This window comes from Monodelphis domestica, chromosome 6 (genome assembly GCF_027887165.1).
Source record: "Monodelphis domestica isolate mMonDom1 chromosome 6, mMonDom1.pri, whole genome shotgun sequence".
NCBI classification, from domain to species: domain Eukaryota; kingdom Metazoa; phylum Chordata; class Mammalia; order Didelphimorphia; family Didelphidae; genus Monodelphis; species Monodelphis domestica.
In genome coordinates this window covers 1,902,609-1,926,724 of record NC_077232.1, presented here as the reverse complement: position 1 = coordinate 1,926,724, position 24,116 = coordinate 1,902,609, and the positions used below count along the sequence as shown (strand labels likewise).

The 24,116-nt window shown below is 39.4% G+C and overlaps 2 protein-coding genes across 3 annotated transcripts in view; both read left to right on the top strand.

Moving 5' to 3' along the window:
• The first annotated feature begins 9,666 nt into the window (after window positions 1-9,666).
• LOC100016870 (mas-related G-protein coupled receptor member X4-like) lies at window positions 9,667-10,611 on the top strand. The gene has a single exon (XM_007497787.3). The coding sequence runs from the start codon at window positions 9,667-9,669 to the stop codon at window positions 10,609-10,611; it is 945 nt and encodes a 314-aa protein (XP_007497849.3).
• A 9,801-nt stretch (window positions 10,612-20,412) lies between these two features.
• The window catches only part of LOC100016665 (mas-related G-protein coupled receptor member X1-like), a 28,351-nt gene continuing 24,647 nt past the window's right edge, over window positions 20,413-24,116 (top strand). For both annotated transcript variants that reach the window (XM_001370413.5, XM_056801139.1), the window contains exon 1: window positions 20,413-20,526. The gene's annotated coding sequence lies outside the window, so the exon portion shown is untranslated. The remainder of the gene's footprint in view (window positions 20,527-24,116) is intronic.

Here is a 24,116-nt window from a genome sequence, read left to right as displayed (position 1 = left end):
TCCTTGTTATCTCTTTGGGGTACAAACCCAGCAGTGCTATATAGCTGGATCAAAGGGCAGACAGTCTTTTATCGCCTTTTGGGCATAGTTTCAAATTGCCCTCCAGAATGGTTGGATCAATTCACAACTCCACCAGCATTAATGTCCCAATGTTGCCACACCCCCTCCAACATTCATTACTTTCCTTTGCTGCCATGTTAGCTAATATGCTAGGTGTGTGGTGATACCTCAGAATTGTTTTAATTTGCATTTCTCTAGTCAGAAGGGACTTAAAATACTTTTTCATGTGCTTATTGATAGTTTTGATATCTTCATGTGAAAACTGCCAATTCATGTCCTTTGACCATTGGTCTTTTGGGGCACACACACTTGCATTTGTTAAATATATCCACTTATGAAAACTCAAGAACAGAATCATTGCATAAATGTATTAAAATAAATGCATAAAAACTGAAATAAACTATAATTTACATATAAACCCAGGTTACCTTCTTGCTCTAATGCACTCAAAATCCATGGGAAAGAGAAGGTAGGCATTTATAATAAAAGCCTGGCTAGGAAGCACAAGGGAGGAAAATTCATTTGTTTAAGGTACCTCATGACTGAACAAATTCTTCAATGATTAACATCCTTCCACTCCATCATACCAATCTTATCCCAGTAATTTTGAAGCTCATGTTGCCATTGTTCAAATACCATCTTCCATTTCCTTCTTACCATTCTTTTATTTCTATCTGTCTCCACCCAGATTTAAACCATACATACCCATGTGTGTGTGTGTGTATGTGTGTGTGTGTGTGTGTGTATTCTTTCATTTTTCTGTGTTTATGTATATACATAGATGAGTCTGTGTGTTGTTAAATTTATGGTTGGACTGAATATTTAATTGGTCGCCAGGGATTTAATTTCTAAATCCCAAAATGAATTACTAAAGTAAAATAGAATTAATGGTAGTTTATTTTTACAATAAAGGGAAGATATTAAGGAAGAGAGAAAAGGGGGAGGGAGAGAGAGAGAGAGAGAGAGAGAGAGAGAGAGAGAGAGAGAGAGAGAGAGAGAGAGAGAGAGAGAGATCACTCTGGTTTCCTCTGAGCCAGGTAGAAATTCTAAGGCCCCAGCTAGGGGAAAGAAGTTTCAAGACAATGGACCTTTCCCAGAGGCTCACGCCTCCAAAAAGGGCAGGGAAGGAAGTTAGCCTTTACACTCACCATGTTGTCAATTCAATCAGCAGATTCTTTTTTAGCCTCAGCTCCAGCCGGTTCCACTCCAAGTGTTTCTCTTTCAAACTCCAAGTGTCTGAGTCTCTGTGTGTGTCTCTGTTTCCACTTTTAAAGACCTTTTTCTCTTGTGTCACCTTGTTGTGGGGCACTGTGACCTACACTCACTGTAATCAATACTAAACAACCCCACCTGCTATTGAATCAGCCAAATCTACTAACCACAGAAATTCTGTTCCATCCAAATGGACTGGACCCCCTGAGCAGGTCCTGAGCAACACCCTGTTCCTAACCCGGGCCCTTGAACATATATAATCTCTACCCCAACCATACAAGGGTGGAACACTTTTGCTAAGCTTCCCCTAGTGCTAGCAATAAAGTACTTCCCTTTGCCTGAATTGCATTGCCTCCATGTGCTCCTTTGGAGTGGTCTCCCACTCAGACCCTAAAGACCTCCCCTAAATTTTCATGTCTACCAATCACAGCTGACGCTCCACTCCAGGACTTCCCACTCTTTCACACATGGGTCACAGACCTCCCACTCATTGTATGAAATGAGTGTCACATCTTTTTGTGGCTAAAATCCCAGGACTGTGCTTTACACTTTGGGGATTAAAATAAGACTAAAAATAGGCAGGGGATGACAATGTAATCTTGTAAAACTTGCTCCACATGATAAAACTTCCACCTTATTTTTGTGCAAAGAGCGTTTGTCCAGCACAGGGACTGACAGAGAGCTTTTGTCGCTGCCCAAGCATGTGGTCTTAAGAAAAAGGAACTTGGAGGTTCTCAAGAGAGTTTGTAAGTCTTTTCCTTATACCTTTTTTCATAGTCATCAATGATCAAAGTTTCCCCTTTTAAAATACAGCCAGTTAAATGCTTGAAGAGTTTTAATATTAATATTGTCAGGATTACACTGCAACAAATATCATATAATGAGCTCTCATAACCAATAATTTCCACAACTGAGAGCCAAAATAATTTCCGATAAAAGTGTCCGAAGTATAATGTTTTCAAAAATGACAATGTATGATCAGCAGGGTCGATTCAGTAATCGTTTTCACGTCACACTCACACACACACACACACACACAATTCTTACTCTAACCATGTCCAGATTAAAGAGAAGCTGCTCCGACAAGATTCAGTGCTAATCAGGTATGAATTTGGGCAGCATATTTCTGAATTTTCTCACCTTAATGGTTTAATACAGCCAAACTGACTTCATTTGGATGGAGCTTCCTTCCTTAACATAATCAACTTGTCTATTCTAGCTGGCGGTGAAGCTCGGTCTTCACCTGGAAATCTAATTTTTGTGCAACAATTGTTTTCCTGTTTCACAACTTTACTAGAATATCCCAACTATTCTATCCCAACTGACAACACCGGAGTCTATTATTAAGCTACACACGTGGATTGTGGAAGGCAAGGCTGAGCACTCTCTACACGCCTGCTCACGGTGTTGATGAGCTGCTGCTAGTCAATGGTGGCTGGGATTGGCATCAGACGGGGTAGCGGAAGGGGCACAAAATGGCTTTCATAGCTTATGCCATATTATCAATCTGATAACCACGTTCAATAAAAAGCCTCAGACAGATAAAATAGCAAAGACATTTTGGAACCATTATTCAAATCCCAATGAAATAAATGTACTTAACAAAAAATAACAGCCTTTAAACAACAACTTGGCAACTGAACTGAAAGGTATCGAAACTATAAGAGAGTCCATTTTCCAGCTATGCTGGTGTCATAAAAAGTAAACATGCAATTAATTTTGCCTTAATGGTGCCAGGAAACAAACAAAGCTTTACCAATTGGAATTCAAATTTATTATTATTAAGTTAGCATAAAGGATGCTGGGGTAAATATAAGCCATTGCCTTTTAAAATCTCTTACTCCAAGATTTAGCCAGGTGGAAAAGTTCTAAGGAATTGATCTGAAGCAAGCAGGACATGGCAAGTCTCTATGAAATTGCTGAGTTTTCACTGACCAAAAAGGAGTTAATACAATGATTTTTGTCAGGGATGCAACACCCTTAGGTTGTTTCAGTTTCTCAGGCCCCCAAAGAAAAAGACACATAAAAGTCATTTGACATTCCTCTCTTGAAATCCATCCCAGCCCCAAAAGGAAGTTATTAGGATTTAATTAACTACGAATCCCTTTAAAGCAAAAAAATATTTCTAAACAGTATAAATGTCAAATGTGTCTAGAGCCTCCCCTTCCCCTCAGTTCTCAATAAAAGCCTGTATGAACTAGAAATAGTGCCACAGAGTGTCTCTTACAATCATGTAATTTATACTCTTGACCTCCAGAAGAGAGTTTGGAAGTTCCAAACATCTCATCAAACAATGAAAATTACATTACAAGCTCCAAAGAATTAGATCAACCTTCATAGGGTCTGGCCTTCCTTTCTCCCCTTTTTCTCAGGGAGGAGTCTTTGTGGATAATCACAGAACACAAAGAGTTAATACTATGATTTCCAGTTTGAACAATATAGGGAAACACATTAGATCACATCTAAAACAGAACTGAGTCTTAATTTTTAATAATATTTTACTTTTCCCCAATTACATGTAAAAATATTTTAACATTCATTTTTTAAATGAGTTCCAGATCCTCATCTTCTCTGTCTCCCTCTTTCCCATAGTTCCTCCTCACCAGACCATAAGCAATCTGATATATATTTCACACGTGCAATTATGCAAAATATTTTTCTATATTAGGTATTTTGTGGAAGAGAACACTAATTTAAAAAAGAAGAAAAACAAAGTATACTATATTGTGTTTCATTCTGAATTCCAACTGCATCAGTTCTTTCTCTAAAGGCAGATGGCATTTTTCATCTCAGGGTTAGGGTTAGGGTTAGGGTTAGGGTTAGGGTTAGGGTTAGGGTTAGGGTTAGGGTTAGGGTTAGGGTTAGGGTTAGGGTTAGGGTTAGGGTTCCTATTATTTTAGATTGCTCTTGCTGAGAATAACTGTTCATCAAAAACATTGCTATTACTCTGAACAGTGTTCTTTTGACTCTGGTCATTTAATTTTGCATCAGTTCATGTGACTCTTTCCACGTTTTCCTAAATTCACTCTCCTCATCATTTCTTACAGCAACAATAGTATTGCATCACCATCATATACCACAATCTGTTCAGCGATTCCCCAACTGATGGAAAACCCCTCCCTTTCCAATTCTTTGCTACCACAAAAATAAACCCTAACAAATAGGTTCGTTCCCCTTTTTAAAATCTTGGTAGATTTTATGGCTCTAATAGTGGCAGTGCTGGATCAAAGGGTATGCAGAGTTTTAGAGCCTGTTGAGTACAGTTCCAAATCGCTCTCCAGAATGGCTGGATCAGATCATACCTCCACCAAAGTGCATCAGTGTCCCCAATTCTCTGCATCCCCTCCAACATTTATCATTTTCCTTTGCTGTCTTATTGCTCAATCTGAGGTGTGAGGTGGTACATCAGTGTTGCTTTCATTTGCATTTCTCTTTTCAAGAGGGATTTAGAACATTTTTATGTCACACAAGCTTTGATTTTTGTCTGAAAGTTACCTATCCATATCCTTTGAGCATACAACTTATATTTTTTTACAAATTTTACTTAATTATCAGTATACTTGAGAAACGAGACATTTTACAGAAATACTTGCTGTAAAAAAAAAAATTCTCCAGCTTTTTTTTCCTTCCTTCTAATCTTGGTTGTATTGGTTTTCTTTGTGCACACCCTTTTAAATTTAATATAATCAAAATTATCCATTTTGTGTCCTATAAGACTCTCTATTTCTTGTTTGGTCATAAATTGGGCTTATACATAGATCTGGCAGGCAAACTATTCCATGTCCCCATAATTGGATTATGGCATCACCCTTTATGTCTAAATGACTTCATCTTGGTAGATGAGGTGCGATGTTGGTCTATTCCCTCGTCTCTGCCATACCATTTTCCAAATTTTCCAATACTTTTGTCAAATAGTGCCGACTCCCAAAATCCTGGATCTTTTGATTTATCAAACTCCAAATTACTATGATCATTTATTGGTAGGTATTTTGTTGCTAATCAATTCCAATGGTCCACCACTTTATTTCTTAGTCATTACTAGATTGTTTTGATTGTTACCACATTATAATATGGTTTGAGATCTGATACTGCTGAGTCACCTTCCTTTACATTTTTTCATTGATTCTCTTGATGAATTTTGTTATTAATTTTTCTAGCTCTATAAAATAATTTCTGGGCAATTTGAGTAGATTAATTTGGTAGAATTAGAATAGAGCATTTAAAATTACAATGAGCATTTATACTACTAAGTAGGGTGAGCACAACTATCTAACTTCATCGAAATCCATGTGTAATAAACTAATCATTTATGCTTTAAACTTCAAGAGTAGTGTGACACAACCTCTCTTTGTAAACTTCAGTTCTTCCTAAAATTAAATCCCCCAAAATAGACGTTCTCTACTCTTTTGGACATTTTAAAGGGTTCTCTGGCACAACAAAATGATAACTAAAAATATTATTTCCCAAAGGAATGGTTTCTTTTTTTTTTTTAAGTTTTACCTTCAATCTTAGAATCAATACTGTGTATTAGTTCCTAGGTAGAACAGTAAGGGCTAGGCAATGGGGGTTTAGGGACTTGCCTGGAATCATATAGGAAATGATTGAGGTCAAATTTGAACCCAAGACCTCCTGTCTCTAGGCCTGGTTCTCAATCCACTGAGGCACCTAATTGATCTCATCCCTACCAAAAGGAGGCAATTTCAAGCAATTTTCAGCATTCTTTTAAATCTATCACTCAAAAGAATACAGATTCAAAAGGATTTACCATTTGAACAATAGGTATCAAATTTCATGTCAGACAAAGTGAAAATTACAAAGTAAGTAAGATACCTTCAAAGTATTTTTTTAGAGACCAACAAATAATTTTATTTTATTATTCAGACGAGCACTACATACGGTTATTAGAGCAAGATTAGTTCTTGTTCAAAGTCTAGATATCACAGTATTGATTATACTTCAAGGGGAAACAGCATGTTCATGCCATACAATTTAAAAAATAATTTCTAGTTCTACACACACACACACACACACACACACACCCCAACAGAATCGATTCAGGCGCACCAAGAGTTAGATTCCCAAATGGGATCATATAGAACTTCAACTATTCAGCACTAATCTTTGCAAGACCCAGTTATTTCAAACCCATCCTAAGGCTCTAAGAATTAAAATTAGGACTCTGGTCCTTAGAATTTTATAAAGTTTAGTAGAATTACTTGGATAGGTAAAAGGAGAGCGACAGAAAAAAGGTCTAGTCTATGTAGAAGCCATAGATGTGGCTTCTATAGCAACACTCCCGCATGCAAGTTCCTTGGAAGGACACCAAAGACAGACAGCCAAGACACTTCCTGGACCATCTCTCCTGATTCATCTTCTTACAGCCAGGTCAATGTCTGGATCAAGGGTGTAGGTCACAGTCTCGTGACCCACATCAGATGATGTAGGTGACGTCAACTCATGCCGACTCACGTAGACTCAAGTGAACCAATTAATCCAATGATTTCCCTCAACAGTCCTGGCTTCTGGGTCAAATATTTGGCAGGAGATGAGATCAAGGTGAAACCCCAGAAAAGCAAATTTCCTTCACACAAGTCCAAAGATCTTCAGCTAACCTAAGGTAAAATAGCAAATGAGTAACAATTCCTTGATTAATGCTTCAATTTACCATCCCTATAACTTTTGTTTTAATTTTCTGGATCATCTCAGTTACTAGCCTTCTTTACCTCCCACTGAGGCTCTCCAAATAAGGATAAGAAACACAGCAGCTTCCCTCCCAAATTTTTCTGTACTTCCTTAAGGAGCTGTAGTGGTATGTTCAGGAAAAGTTAGCACTTCTAGCACGAGGTTTTTAAGGCCCTTTTCATGGCAACTCATCCACCTTTGATGTCCACCTTTCACTCCCCTTTCACATGTGACTCCCAGGAGTTGTAGCATCCCAAACTCCTCTCGTTCTCCCCGCCTTAAATGGCACACACACCGGATGAAGTAGCTTTGTTGGTGGAACTCTGAACTGATCCGACCATTTTGGAGAGCATTCTGGAATTGTGCTCAAAGCCTTATAAAACTATGTCTATCTTTTGACTCAGCAAGACCATTATTAGGTCTATTTCCTAAAGTGATTAGGGGGAAAGAATCTATAAGTTTTGAGATATTTACGGCAGCTCCCTTTGTGGTGGCAAAGAACTGGAAATTGAAGGGATGCCCATCAATTGGGAAATGGCTAAAGAAGTTGTGGCATCTGATTGTGATGGAATACTACTGCAACCTAAGAGATGACAGCAGGGTAAAGCCTATGGAAAGCCTATAGGAAATCAGGAGGAGTGAAATGAGCAGAACCAAGAAAAGATTATACACAGCCACAGAAATATTGTTGGAAGAATGGCTTGTGCATGTCCACCTCCAGAGAAAGAATTGATAATAGAAATAAGATGGGCACAGCTTTATATATTCTACACACACATTTTCATCAAATGATTCCTTCTCTACTGGGGAAAGAGAAGAGAGTTTTCATGTCATAAACCAACAACCAATTTTAACAAGGAAACCTGGACTGCTCAATTGTTATTCAAGGTCTGTTCAAGGCCCCTCACCAAGCATTTTTCTAAAGTAAACCATACTTGTTCCTTTCTCTTCTTTGTTTGCTTTTCACCTTCCAGAATCTGGAGAGATCTAAAAAAGGTCTCATTCTCGAATTTTTTTCATTATTTGTCTAAATCTTTATCTTCCATCTTAGAATCAATTCCGTGTATTGGTTTTAAAGCAGAAGAGCTGTCAGAGCTAGGCAATGGGGGGGGGGGGGAGGGTAAATGAATTGCCTAGGGTCACACAGCAAAGAAGTATCTCAGGCTACATTTGAAGCAAAGCCTTTCATCTCTAGCCCTGGTTCTTAATCCACTGAACCACCCAGCTGCCCTTATTTCCTAATTCTTAAGATCATTTCTTAATATAGTAACATATATTTTAAACATCAATGGCTAAAACTCTAACTTGATGGCATTTAAAGCCTCTATGGGGAAGCTTCAAAGTATCTCAGAGAAGAACCACTTTTGCAGCTTTTGTTTTAAATGCATTGTCTGGATATCCAATATTGGGTGAGCAATTGGAGAGAACGATACCATTGGTTTGTCCAGGAAAATTCAAGCTGGATCTACAAACTTAGTATCAGGATCATTGGGTGGCATATGCTTAAACCTTTCAGTTTTCACTCTTCAAAGTGAAACATGCCTGCCAGAATGGTCACACGTGGTCTATAAACCAGATATCTTGTGGAAAGAGACCTGCTGAAGAAGACTTAATCAAATATATTTTGTCCATCATTTGAAGCAGGTAGTTAGCAACATCCCTTAGGGGAGAGGGAAGGGGAAACTGGAAGGCAGTCAATGGCATTCCTTGGGGGAAGAGAACAGACCTGTGGCATTAGACCTAGTGTCACCCATGGGATTTTGACCAATCCCCCTGTCAAAGAGCCAAGAACTCAAGCCAAAAGGAGATGAGTGCAGACATTCCAGAGTTCAAGTACCCAGCCTAACCTAACAAATTGAGGAGATACTGGGAATGGGGAAAATGAAAAAGCATTTATTAAACTCTATTAAACTTTATTAAATATAAATTATTAAACTTTATTAAACAATTTTGTGCCGGGCACTCTATTAAACACTTCAGAAATAGTTTCTCACTTGATCCTCCAAAGAATCCTGTGAAGTAGCTGCTGTTCTTAGCCCAGTTTTACAGTTTGGGAACCTAAGCTATCTAAGACTTCGGGATGTTAAGTGAATTGTCCAGGGTCCCACAACTAATAGGTGTCTGGAACTTAGGAGCTAATGAGCTTAATTAGCTCATTTCTTACTCTAGGTTCAGCACTCTGTGCATTGAAATGCCTCCTAGTTGAGAGAGACAGAGACAGAGACAGAGACAGACTGACAGAGAGAGAGAGGGGGAGAGACAGAAAGAGACAGAGAGAGAGACAGAGAGAAAGACAGAGAGGCAGAGGCAGGAAGAGAATAGAGAAAAGAAAGAGGCTCCACCCCGAAGTCTTGTTCAGAAATTTCAGTCACATGTTAACTCTTTCTAACCCCAGTTCGGGTTTTCTTGGCAAAGATACCTTTGACTGTTTCCTTATCCACTCATTTTACTGGTAAGAAAACTGAGGGAAATAAGGTTAAGTAACTTGCTCAGGTCATAGAGCTAGTAAGTGTCTGAGGCCAGATTGGAACTCAAAAGATGAGGCTTCCTGGTTCCAGGAAGGGCACGCTGTCCCCTGACTCTCGTGGGAGCTTGCTTGAAGTTGGGAGGAAAGAGTAAAGGCCTGTAAAGGAAAAGTATCTCGCGCTCTTTCATGTCTTCATCTCCAGGGCACTGGAAAGGAGCGGTTTCCTGCGCCTGGAAAACCCCGCCATGGCTGTGTCCCCGACACCCGAGCAGGGGGAATATATTCAAAACACCACACTGGAGAAAAGTGTAAATGGGACTTCGGTTCCGGTGACATCCGGAGGAAACCAATTAGGGGTCTGGATGGAGATCCTCACGATGGGCATCGCCGTGGTTGGGCTGCTGGGGAACGGCATGATCCTGTGGCTGCTGGGCTTCCGCATCCCGAGGAACCCCTTCTCCGTCTACATCCTCAACCTGGCCGGCGCCGATGCGCTCTTCCTTTTCAGCACGTTCTTGCTGCTCTTGCAAGAATTCGTTGGCTATTTACAAACTCCCATTTACGTGGTCATGGTCTACGTCATACCCCTGGCCTACTCGGTGGGCCTGAGCTTCCTGGCAGCGATCAGCACCGAGCGCTGTCTGTCTGTGCTCTTCCCGCTTTGGTACAAATGTAAACGCCCCGAGCACACGTCTGCCAGGGCGTGTGCGGCCCTCTGGGCTCTGGCCGGCCTGTTCTGGGGGTCGGGATATTTCTATTGTGTTTATGTGCAGAAGGACCCTTTCTGTCCCGTCTTCTTCCTCGTCCGGTCTACGTGGTTCTGCCTCCTCACCTGTGTGCTGTGCGTGGCCAGCCTGACGCTGGTGCTCCGGGTCCAGTGCAGCTCCCAGCGCCGGCAGCCGCCCCGGCTCTACCTCCTGATCCTGCTCACCGTCCTCGTGTTCCTGCTCTGCGGCCTGCCCTTGGGGATTGGAGGTGTAATGCGACGCTTGGGTTTAGACATCCTGCCCCTGCGGCTCGTAGTGTTTCTAGCCTCTGTGAACAGCAGCATCAACCCCTTCATTTACGTTTTCTTTGGCCGGCAAAAGCATAGAAAAGGGAAGGAGCCCCTCAGGGCGGTCATTCAGAGGGCCCTGTGGGTGGAGGGGAGGGACACCTCCCCCAGCCGCACCACGGAAACGTCCTTCTGAGGCTCCGACACAGGAGCCCAAGAAATGAGTCCCTGCTCTAGGCTCTAGGCTTCCTGAGAGGTGAGCCAGAATTCCCCCTGCCCAGTCCAGCCCTTCCAGTCCTTCGTGCCTAACGTTTAGCTCTCTGGGCTGTAGCAGTATTTATCAAATGGCTGCTGGGTGCCAGGGACCGCAACAAGTGCTCTCCAGCTCTCTTAGTCAAGCCTCACAAAGCCCTGGGACACAGCATAAACCAAGTATAAACTAAAGAGCTTTTGGTTAAAATCAGTAAAGGAGTTTAATACAGGTTAAGAATTGCGTCACTCACTGGTGTCTAATAACTACAAATTTACCTTGGAGGTATTATTTCTGTCTTCTTTGGTTTTGATCAGAGATTTCACGGGCCCCCACACGCTTTCCATTTGATCCACCATTTGCTTTCCGGGTCAGCTATTTTTATTGTGATGTACTTTAATATTTTACTATTTTAAGGTTTTTGCACTATTTTAGCTTTTACAAGCCTAGTCAAAGTTTGTTGCCTGGGAAAATTCTGTTCTTCTTGTGCCAAACGGACAATTCTCTCCCCAAATGTTTCTTCCATGACTCTTGCCTCTTTTCTATTTTGCTTAAGTGTTCTCATTTCTTAGATGTGTGTGTGTGTGTGTATAATATATATTTCTTTTCTTTTCTTCACTTCTGTATTTTTAGTAGAATTTATTCCAAGTATCTCAGTTCCTCCCTCCTTTCTCTGCACCATGAAAGGTGCAACAAAAATTATATATGTAGATTTGTACATATATATGGTGGCTCTCATCTTTCTATTTTTCAGTACATTCTTTCCAGATGGACATTCACAAATTATTCTTCAAATATTGATTCTGTAGTTGTACATAATGTCCTCTTGGTTCTACTTATTTCATTCTTCATTTTTTCATGTAGGTCTTTCCAAGTTGGTTGGTTGTTAATTTACCTGCTCGTTGTTTCTTACAGGGCAGTAGTATCCCATCACAATCATAAACCACAATTTATCAGTCATTCTTCAACTGATGAACAGCCCGTCAGTTTCCAGTTCTTTGCCAACACAAAGAGAACAGCTTTAATATTTTGGACCGCAGAAGGTTTTTTCCCCCTTTTTGTTCCCTGTTCTTCTAATTTGCTTATCTTATCTCCTTTATGCCTAGGGCATCTATCAATTTTGATCTTATCTTAGCAAATGGTTTGAGATGTTGGTCTATATCTAGTTTTTGCCAAACTACTTTCCAATTGCCCCAGCAATTTTTACCAAATAGTGAGTTTGGATTTCCAAAACTGGGTGTGCAAATTAATTACTATAATTCTTTACTTTACTACTACTCTTTCTTTGTTGCATGTCTCTATTGATCTACCTTTCTGTTTCTTAGTACCAGATACTTTTGACAATTACTGCTTTATAATACAATTTAAAAACTGGTACTGCTAGACATCCTTCTTTTATATTTTCTCATTGATTTATTTGATACTCTTGATCTATATTAGTGGTTTATAAAAATGCTGATGATTTATGTGGGTTTCTTTTACATCCTGCTACTTTGCTAAAATTACTACTAATTAATTAATATGAATAAAATTAACTTCTTTGTTGAATCTCTAGGCTTTTCCACATACATCATCATATTGCCTACAAAAAGAGATAGTTTTATTACCTCTTCATCGATTCTGATACCCTAATTTATTTTTCTTTTCTAATTACTTATTACTAGCATTTCTAATATTATGTTAAATAATATTCATGATAATAGGAAATTGTTTCACTCTTGATCTTATTGGGAAAGCTTATAGCTCAAACTCACTACAAATTATACTTGCTGATGGTTTTAGATAGATGCTTTTTATCATTTTAATTTTTAAAACTCTCTTATTCTTTCCCCAGTTTTTTCTTTTTAAATATTTTATTTAAGTATTTTTCCATAGTTCATGATTCATGTTCTTCCCTCCCATTTTCCCTCCCCCCTCCCAGAGCTGACAAGCAATTCCACTTGGTTATACATGTATTATCACTCAATACCTATTTCCATATTAATAATTTTAATAATCTTTTAAAAATCAAAACTCCACATTCAATACCCATATAAACAAATGAAAAATCAAATGTTTTCCTTCTGCATTTCTACTTCCATAGTTCTTTCTCTTGATGTGGATACTTTCTTTCTCATAAATCCCTCAGGATTGTCCTGGATCATTACATTACTATCAGTAGCAAAATCAATTACATATGATCGTTCCACAACATTTCAGTCTCTGTGTACAATGTTCTCCTGGTTCTGCTCATTTTACTGTCCATCAGTTCATGGAGGTCTTTCCAGCTCATATGAAAATCAAGCAATTTATCATTCCATCACCATCATATACCACAATTTCTCCAGCCATTCCCTAATCAAAGGACACCCCCTCATTTTCCAATTTTTTGCCACCACAAAAAGTGCAGCAGCTATGAATATTTTTCTACAAGTATTTTTCCTTATTATCTCTTTGGGGTACAAACCTAGTAGTGGTATTGCTGAATCAAAAGGTAGGCATTCTTTAATAGCCCTTTGGGCATAATTCCAAATTACCTTCCAGAATGGTTGGAGCAATTCACAACTCCACCAACAATGTATTAGTGTCCCAATTTTGCCACATCCCCTCCAACATTTATTACTTTGATATTGCCCAATCTGCTAAGTCTTTCCTCAGTTTTTAAAATAGGAATAAGGGTTGTATTTTGTCAAAAGCTTTTTCTGAATCTATTGATACAGTCATGATTTTTTTTGTTACTTTTGCTATTAAAGTAATTAATTCTGTTACTAGTTTTCTTCATATTAAACCACCCCTGCATTCCAGGTATAAAACCTGTTGGGTCACAATATATAATCTTTTTGATGTATTGTAGTCTCCTAGATAGTATTTTATTTAGGATAGTGCTAGGAGCCATCAGGCCACAATGCCTTGACAGAGTCACACGTGGTAGCTAAGGGGGCCACAGAATGGCCCTCGGCAATATATGATTGCCCACTCAGTCCCCCTTACATGACCTCTCTACCTATGGAATTGACATGATCCATAGTCTCAAAAGGAATAATGCAAGACCAAATGCCTGTACCCTAATTCTCTAAAACATCACCAAAAGATCAGACCCTCAAACCCTATCCCAAAAGACTATCATGGGTTAACTTTTTACTTAGGTACATAATTCCCAGCAAAACTGTAGCTACAAGCCAAACCCAAAACTTTCCCACTCACAGAAACCTATTCTCATGAAGCCATCACACAAATCAATCATAGAGGCCCATACAATAAGTACAAGTACATCAAGCTTCAATATGCCTTAGTGACTTGACATCACAAACCAGTAACTCACCAGTGGGAAACTCCCTAGTAAAAACCCTGAGAAATGATCAGTCTAAATTTGAATTGTGTTCCCAGTACCCCTCAACCTCAATGATATGATTGTTGAATTGTCTTTTAAGAGCTGTTGATTAATTATTCCATTTTATTAAAAGCAATAAGTAATTTTCCTTGATTGTTTGTAAGCTCAAAACTCCTCACAGGGTAATGAGAAAATTAAGCCACCTGTGACGGAATCATTTATTTTGTATGCTGTCTGTAATCACAATACAAAAATATAGAATGTTAATCAAGTGATTTGTTAAAAGTTAATGTATCACTTTTCCAATTATCTCTCTTTGATTACGTGTATCTGCATGCCAAGACAATGGGTATAAAAATAAAAACCAGGCATGGGGATGGTGGAGCAGCTATCAGATGCAAAGCAATCCCATGGCTATAATGATTAAGCTGTCTTCCGGTTGTTATTTATTTTGACTAATCATTCGCCACCTGTCGGGAAACCCTGGAGTCCTGAGTAAGCCTGGACCCCGCCTGTGGCAGGATAGCTACATCAATAGTCACTCATGAAAATGGCCTATAATTTTCTTTCTCTCTTTTTGCTTTTCCTAGTTTAAGTATCAGCACTATATTTGCTTAATAAAAGGACTCCTTCTTTACAGATTATTTCAAATAATTTAAAATTGGTTATTCTTTAAATATTTGCTAGAATTCACTTGTAATCCATCTGGTCCTGATGCACTTTCCTCCACATAAAATTATTTAATATACAACCAGAATTTAAGTCATCGCATAAAACATACTTTCAACAATATGAGAAATAATAACTATTTCTCTTCCTAGGGTTTATGGAAGAAAAGTATCATATACATTTCCCTAATTACAGGTAAAAACAATTTTTTTATTTTCTATTTTCTTTAAAATGTTGAGTTCCAAATTTTCTACATTCTTCCCATCCTTTCTCCCCTATTTGTGTTCACCCCTTCCACTCTCTGGGACAATAAGCAATTCGACAAATATTTTACATGAGCACAATACTTTTTTTAAGGGAAATTCATTTATGGGCTTTCCAGTTACTTTTTCTAAAATAAGTTTATTTAGATATTCCATGCCTTCCTCTGATACTTTAGGAGGTTTGTATTTCTGTAGGTAATCCTTCACTTCACTTAAATTGCTAATTTTTTGACATATAATTGAATGCCTAGTAATTGCTTTAATTTCCCCTTCATTGACAGTATATTGGCCCTTTTCATCTTTAATGCTACCTATTTGGTTCTCTTCCCTCTTTTCAAAATCATATTAAACAATGGCTAATCAATGTTGTTGATTTTTAAAAATAAAACCAAATCCTAATTTTATTTATTCATTTGATGGCTTGTTTACATTCAATTTTACTGATCTCACCGATGATTTTTAGGATTTCTGATTTGGGTATCTGGGAATTTTTCATTTTTTTCCCAGTTTTTAAAATTGTGCTTTGTAAGGGGGGAAGGTGTTATTTTTAAAGGGATTCAAGTGCATTATTTAAGAGCGTGGTCACCAGGAATTTAATTTATTCCAAAAGAGATTTATTTATAATTTATTTACAAAATGTAGAAAGAGTGAAGTAAGAAAATCAGAGAGGGGATAGGATAAGATATCCAGCTTAAACACTAAGTAATTTACCCCCAGCCCATGGTTCAACCCCAGCAGGGAGAGTTAGTCCTTAGGCCTTGGCAAAGCTGAGGACCTGGAGACGTCTCTCTCAAAAGGTAAGTATTTCCTGAGGCTTACTTTTTTTCAGAAAATCAAGCAGTTAAGAGTCAGCTTTTCACTCACCACATGTCAGTTCAAAGGAAGAGGTTTTAGAACAGCCTCACCAGGAACAGGGTCTCAGGTCCAGCCTCCACTCCAAAGAATGAAGAATTGTCTCCAGACTCCACTTCCAAAGGATGAAGAACTGCCAGTAGAACTGCACTAAGGAAGTTGTCATTCTCTTTTAAAGACACTTTCTCTTGCATCACTTCCTGTGCCTTCCCCTAATTCTATGTCTACCAATCACAGTTGAAGTCCTGCTTTAGGTCTGCCCGGGAGACAGTGAGTCAATTCTGATTTGTCGCCCACTGTTGCACACATGGGTCACAGATCTCCCACTTAATGATTAAGTGGGATGTTTACACTTTTGGTGATTAGATCTAAAAATGGGCAGATCTCCATACTCAACTTTTAAGTAGGGTGTCTACACTTTTGGTGATTAAAATCTAAAAATAGGCAGGGGTTACAATTTAATCTTCACAATCAGAGGAGAGTTAAATTTAACCTTCACAGCTCCCAATTCATTTATCTATTCTTTCTCTATTTTATTAATATAAACATTTATAAATATCATATAAACATTTCTCTAATTATTGCTTTTGCTAGATCCCACAGATTTTAGTATTGCCTCATTATTATCATTCTCTTTAATAACCCTTTCCTTTTCTAACTAACTAACCCACATATCAATCAATGTGGACAATATATGCAATGTTCCACATTGATAGAACCCCATCTCTGAAAAGACGTGCCAGAGGTGAATTTTCTTTTCACTTAAGTCTGAAGAATTGGTCATCACAATTATGAAGCATTCACTTTGGATTTTGATGTCATAATTATTGTTCTTTTCATTTTTATAGTTATGTTTATAATGTTTCTATTTCTGTTTACACTACTTTATAAAATCCATATATGTTCTTGGTCATTTTAAATATGCATTATTAATTATGGCACTGAAATATTTAATTATATTTATTCAGTGGAATTTTTTTTTTAGTCATTCGCCAGTCAATGGACATCTACTTTGTTTTTAGGTTTTCATTACTACAAAGGAAATGCTATACATATTTATTAATTTATTTTTGTTGGCTACATTAAAAAGCACAAGAATCTCCTTTCCTCTCCTCCCCACATCAGAGAAACAAAGAAATAAACAGTTTGACTTCCCTTATTGACTCCCTTATAATTGGTCTTTTGTGTTAATCTTCTCGTGAATCTCGTAGATCAATTTTTCTACTGAGTTCTGGTCCTTTCCCCAAGAATAGTTCAACGTCCTTTAGTTTGTTAAATATCATTTTTCTTGTGTAATTATGTTATTCTTGATTGTAAACCCAATTCCTTTCCTTTTTGAAATATTATATTCCATGCCATTTGTTCTTTTAATGCTGAAGTTGCCAAGACTCGCTCATGTTCTGCCTAGCCTTTGGGATGAAAAGGAAAGTCTATTCTTCCATCCAATTCTCTCTTGCTGGAGGGAATAGATTGAGTCTAAAAAAAGAAGGGACTTCCCTGAGGTGACTGATTTGGAGATGTTGCTCTGTCCTTTGGCCTGGAGTGAGGAGTAGAGCTTCTACTTAAGAGTGATGCCAGAGAAATCATTATCAAGAGACTGCAGAAACCTCTAATTTCCTGTGACATATCAGTAACTAATAAGAACCCAGACATTATTGAAAGGTGTCGCTGCTGGGGTCTTTTCTCAGCATCTCCCCCTGACTTTTCTCATGTTGCTCTTCCTCTAATGTTTCTTGACCAATCCATCCCCAGAAGGACCCATCCTGAATGCCCAAGGCTAATTATTTTCGTTTCTAGAGTATACTTCTTTAAGACTACATGTGTACCGGCTAAGGTTTCTTCCGACGTCCTAGTCTTCGTTGAAGTATTTGTTCAGAAATGGGACTTGGGTCCAAATGAAAATCTGGCCTGAGTGTTTCAGGGAAAGTTTGCATCACGATAATTCCATGAACTTACGGCTTATTTAGTCTCCCAGCACTTCAGGACCCTTTGATTCCTAAATCTACTTTCATTCCCATCCAATCCCATGAGGTTCCTCTACATAATATAAATCTCCCCTAACATCCTGGTGCCGAATATTGTTGTGGGATGAGTGTGCGTGTCCCGTAGTGGTATACAACACTGGTCGAGATAAATTCATTTTAAGCAGTGGTCACATTTCTTTCAAATGAGTAAGAGGAGAATAATTCGGGGGACCTTTCCATTCCTCCTCCTCAGAGAAGTGGCGGGATTATTAGATAAGAGTAGGGATACTTAATTAGATATCTGTCATTTCTAAAGGGACATTTGCTGGATCTGTGCTCATTGTGCCTGGGCAATCGCTGTGTTCCTACAAGTCACAAGGCCATAATGCTGAGCTGAATTGTCTGGTAGCAAAATAGATCACTGCCCCATTGTGTAATCATTTAATATCCAATTTAGAAAGCATGGGGGGGGGGGGGGGCGGGGTTACTGTTTGGGAGAAGACAGAAAAGTTATTTGTTATAGATATTTATTTTATTACTTAAAATATTTGTACTGATGATTACACTTATTTCTGAATACCTCCTCCTTCTCCCCTTTTCCATAAGCCACCATTTAAGACGGCCTTATTAAAGAGGGAGAATGCAAGTGTGCTCTCAGTAGGTGGATCCTTGAAGATGTATCTCATCTAAAAGGGGAAGAAATGAAAGATTGTCCCCACTCTCGTCCCTTGCAAATCACCAGCCTACCCCCAGGAAGGTGACCCTGGGAGCAAACAGAGGTGGATTCCTGGTCTTTTCCTTTTGGAAGGAATTAGAAGCCTCCTCATAGTCCAGGTGCAAAGATTCACAAAGCAGTTGTGAAGAAGGCTGTGCCGGGGGATGAACCCATGCCACAAGTTCCCAGGGAATTGGGACTTTCCCATAATTCTTGTAGGATTTGTAAAAATTAAATTAGTATCTCTATTTTGTGAGGCTTATCAAGGATTATTAGAAAATCAAGGAGAGAAAACTAAAACCATGTGCCCATGGCTGATTAGCCCATTCAAAAGCCCCTTGCTTAGCTTACTACATCATTGCAATGGAAGAGCAGAGGGAGGCATCACTGCCAGTTAAAGACCAATTGTGATCTCGCCTAGGTGGGGACTCAGGTGAGATTATAGGGAATTCTGGGAAATACCAAGGACTTCTGGGGATTGAAGTCTAGGGTTCAAAATCTCCATTTTTACAGACTCCTTTTCATTCCTTGGGCTTCCAAATTGCAAGGTATCTATGAAGGCTATTTCTCTATTTCCCCCTTTCTCTGACACATTCCTCAGTGCTCTCTGCACTGCCTCCAGGGGCCTTTCAGTTTTTTCTTCCTCGTGCTCTTAAATAAGGAACAGAATTGGAAATGGGAAGGAACAGAGTAATATAAGACCCTTCTACAAGTTAAACAATAAAAGTAACAAAAGGCACCAATGACGAATCTGCAGACCAAAGATTCTCGGGTGGGAGCATCCAGCCTCTGGGGGTGAAGGACTGTTGCACTTCAGTCAGGATAGAGCCATACAGTACTGAGGGCAGGGGCATAGCAAATCCTTTTCATATACTAACAGAGGCTAGAGGAGTATGGGAGCGATATTCAGTGCCAAGAGTAACAGAGCAGTGCTTATGGCAGTCGAGGGAACTGAATGGACCGATAGTGTTCAGAATGATGAAAACCAAGGACCAAATCCATAATGCAAGAGAAGATGGTAGTTGTTTCCACTGTAATAAATGTCACAATATCAATTTAACTCTAAGAACTTTCCATGGAGGGTAAAATCAGGCAAGATACGTTAATGATAACATCTTGACCAAGTTGAAAACAGAGGAAACCATTTCTCTTAGCTTGGAAGCCAATACACCGAAACTGCTTATTCTCACCAAGCCGTACATCTCCATGATTAGCTTGATGAGGACAATAAGCTATTGGTGTTTCTCCATGTAATTATCTAAGTTGAACTACTCAGTTCTATTCAAAAGGTTGCTAATTTCATTTAGTATTTTATTAGACCCATTTTCAAAATAGATTTAGATTTTCTGTATCAGTTGTGTAGGAAATGGGGCCACAGCAATTAGCTAAATCATTAGGAAAACTCTGCTTGGCTCTGCTGACCACAGACTTCCCTACAAATGGAATAAATAAGTGAAATATTATCTCACATTTATTTCGTTTTGTAAGAATTAGGCAGGAATAGGATTTTGTAACGTTAGACAATTCATCGCAAAGCAGCTAACATCTGATGAGACAAAATGGCCTGGAGGAGAGAATAAGCATTTCTAGACATTTTTAGAACCGGTAAAATGGCCAGAATCAAGGTGAAGTCAACAATGGTTTCATGTCAATTCAGAAGCATGTCTTCAGGGAAGTGCTCCAAGGATATGTTCCAGGGACCACAAATGTTGACTTAAAAAAATCAATGAATACAAGTTATAGGCATCCAAAGATGAGAAGTCAACACAGTGCATGACAGCATTCATATTTGACTGGATCTTACGGTTAAGATAAATTTTGATCTATTAGTAATTGTTATCAATGGTTCAACTGAGAGACATTGCTTATAAGGAGATTCACTTGTGTATCAAGGAAAGATAAAGACTGCGAAATGATTGGCAGGAACATGTGACTTAGAATCTCCTGAGCTACTGAGTCAGAGTTCCAAGCTGCTGAAGAGAGGTTTGTCCCAACTGCCATTCTGTTGGAAGAAGGAGGAGAAGGAGGAGATTGGCTTGTGGCTGCAGATCATCCATCTCTAACTGGCCCTTGAAGACTTCAGCTGGGGTGAGACTATATTTAGCCAGACTGCTGGACAGCTGGACTGAGGGAAACCCCTCAAACCTGTTTGGAGCTTCTGTGATTTTCAACTGGGACTTTGACTCATCCAGGACTGTTGTATTGTGAGATCTGTCATGCTGTTGTACTTACCCTGAAGTAGCTCAGGGATTTAGGCATTAGTATAGGTACTTAGGGAGCTTAAGATTTAGGGATAAGTACTGGAATTTTCCCTTTTCCCTCCCTTTATTCTCAAACCCTCATCTCCATCGTGTTAATAAAATTAAAATATTTATATGTTTTCCCTAAATCACCCTCTAAAATCCTATCCTAACACTTGTTGGCAGTTGAGGAAATGGCTAACCGGGTATTCGAGGAAAGTGGCTGGAGATCGGTTACTTAAAAAATCCTATTTCTTGTAACTACTAAAAGGAAAATAGCGATACTGAATTTGGATATATAATCCCTAAACCAAAGCCATCTAACTCAACCTGGTCCCAACTCTGTCTCTTGTGAGAGATCTGATAAAATCAGATCTCCCCTGACTTCCTCTCTCTCCAACAAATATGTTGTCTAAGCTTACTAAACTATGCTACTTATAATTTTTCCTAAATATTTCTAGAAATCCACCACTGCTTCTCTATTTAGCTAGAGATCAGTTCCAGGCTGGCAGGTAGTCAGTCACAGCCTACTTCTTCTCCCAGCTGTTGCTCTCTTCTTCCCTCCAGTGGAGTCCCGGAGAACTGCACCACCACTCCTCTCCCATTAGTCACCTTCTTAGATACATATCAAGATGCTATCCAAGTTATTTACGACCGAGCCTTCCAAATGGCTCAGAGGCAGCTCTCTAGACACCTTTCCTCCACAAGGAAGATCGCGAGAGAGTGATCCATTGACCAACCATCTTCCTAAGGGTCTCTGGGAATTCTCTACCTCTGATCTACTCAGAATTCTCTGACTGCTTAAAGGAACCATAAAAGATTTAAACAATTTCCTTCTGGCTAAAATCTACTCTAAATTGAGCTGATTGCCTATTCAGAATTAGCATCACCACGCTAGAATGTGGCAAAATGATGGACTTATCGTGTAGCATGGCTGTCTCTGGCCTCACTGTCTGAGTTAGTTTTGTCCCAAACGCGAGAGAATCTCTCACTTTCTGAGGGAGATTTGTGGGGTGTCTGTGGATTCCACCGATGAGAATTCAAGTTCTATTTAGCTGTTTTTCATTGCATTCGCTTTTACAAAGGAGTGTTTGTTGCAAAGAGAAAGGGAAAATAAGGCTTCAGTCAATGTTCATTTAATAAATATGTACTTGGTTCCATCACTGGGGATAAAAAGGGGCAAAAGACAATCATAGTAACTTAGGAACTCACCGTGTATTGGAAGACACAACTATGTCCAGACAAGATGAAGGCAGAAAAAAATGGAGATAATCAATAGTGGTTGTGGTTTGAGACCTGAAACACTCCTGGTCAAAGCCATTTTCTGAGTCTTCAGTAGGAATTTTCCTTCTCTGCTCTCAGAAGCCCTTCTGAACAAGGAACTCGGAGAAAGTCCTTAGTGAGATATTTTCATCATTAGAAATGCCAGATGGGATATGAGTTAATAATCCTGAGAACTGAGAACATTAGCTTCAGTGACCAGATAGAGTGAGGAAAGACACAGAACCTTAGAAGAATTAGAGAATGATGACAGTTGGGGGGGGGAGGCTGAAAAACCTTCCCTGATAGGAATGCTTCCTTTTTGAAACAAAAATGTATTTTTAATGAAGAAAAAAGACATCCTTTGCAAAGAAAGAAAGGGAGAAACAAACCCCCTATAAATGATGCAAAATCAAAGTCCCAAATTGGCATGTCAAAAAACTATACGTCTAGGGGCAGCTGGTATATGTAAGTGCCATGCAAATTAGCTATTAGCTATTTTTAACGTATGAACGTGTTTGAAAGATTAGATATAAGGAGTTATTTCTTTAAGTTTCTGTTCATATGGAAATGTTAAAGGTTTGAAGAGGCAAAAAAGGATCCTTTTTAAGAGAGAGGGAATATAGACAGCATTCTAGAGATAAAAACTGTATCTTGAAAAATCTAGAAAGACTGTACAAGTCTGGGGCAAAAATAGAGGAGGTTGACTCCTAATATGTCAATTACTGGAAAACTCTGAATCCCTCTCCTGTTCTAAGAATTGCTCAGAACCTTCCTAGTCCCCAAGCCACTCTCAGGAATCTCTACTGAGACCAGCAGTTTCTAGCTGCCCCCTGGGGGACTCCAGCACACCTTAGCAATTCCTAATGGTCTCTGTTCCTAGACAGAGACAACTTCAAGGTGGCTATTCTGTTAACCACATCAGTGACCCATCAGTGGCCTGCCTCTGTTGGCTAGAAGGGGTTTAATCAATCCTGTGAATTTCCCAGGAAAGCCATTCCCCTGCAATAAATCGCATATGGTTACTGACCTCTTTCTCCTCCCCGCCTGAGTTTCTAAAATTCTTGCTTTGAGTTTGCAGTCCCTTCAGGTCCAGGGTATTGCCCCAGTTCATGAGTCTCTTGACCTTAATTCAAGATGCTTTTTCCATCTGCATGAATTTGGTTTATTTCCGAATTGATACCCTGAACTCTCCAAGACTTACTCAGCTCCTTCTCCCGATCTGCACAGTGAATGATCTTGTCTGTTCTGCCCTACAAAAGGCCCCTACTGGGTTCTCCCACAAGCTCTCCAGGCTGGAGGTCAGGGGAAGAATGAGCAGGGAGGCAGAAGAATGCAGAGATGCAGAAAATGGAATAATAATTAAGATCTTGAAGGTCCAATTATCTCACAGAATTAATTGTTGAATCAGTGTTTATTGTAGCGTGGCACAGGGAAACACTTACTATGCTATTGCATTGTCTCCCCTCCTTTCCAGAGGTGAGTGTTGACCACTGTGGAGTCTGTGGGGTTTCATTCATATAAGCTGAAGTATTTGTTTCTTTTTCTCTTACATTTTTCATTAGAAAAATTATGGATTCTGGCTGGCTGGGGACATGATATTGAACAATAAAAATGACATGAAAAGTTACTGTTAAATATTTTAAAATATTCATAAATCAATGGCTTTTCAAATGAATAAGCGAACAGATAAACACTTGCCTGCAGACATAAGTGAATAGAGAAATGACTGTTGCACCGAATTAAGTCATTCCGCCTAGGCTTAGGTCTCTCCCCAGGGGTTGGAGAAGGAATCCAGCCTCCAGGTCCTCTTCCACAGTCCAGTGAGAGAAGGGAGGAAAATGGAAGGGAGAGTGCAGCCTGGTGAGGGCAAAGAGGAGAGGCAAGGCTAGCCATAGTCACTTCCAGGAGGCTCCCTTCTACTCCTCACTATCACTTCACAGCAGCAGAAAGGGGAAAAGGAGAATGGAATAAGCATCTATCAAGCTCTTACTGTATGGCAGCACCGTTCCTCTCTGTGATCCTCCAAAGAGCCTTGTGGGTTCGGTGCTGTTGGGAGTTGAGGGATCTGGGAAGCCAGATGTTAAGTGGTTTGTCCAAGGTGCTGGCCACACTGGAACTCCAGTCTTACTCTCCGTCCCACTGTGGCGCCACCTGGAGGCCGCCAGAAGTGAGGGA

Coding starts and splice junctions, on each gene's coding strand:
- LOC100016870 (XM_007497787.3), top strand. CDS start 9,667: ATGGCTGTGTCCCCGACACCCGAGCAGGGGGAATATATTCAAAACACC.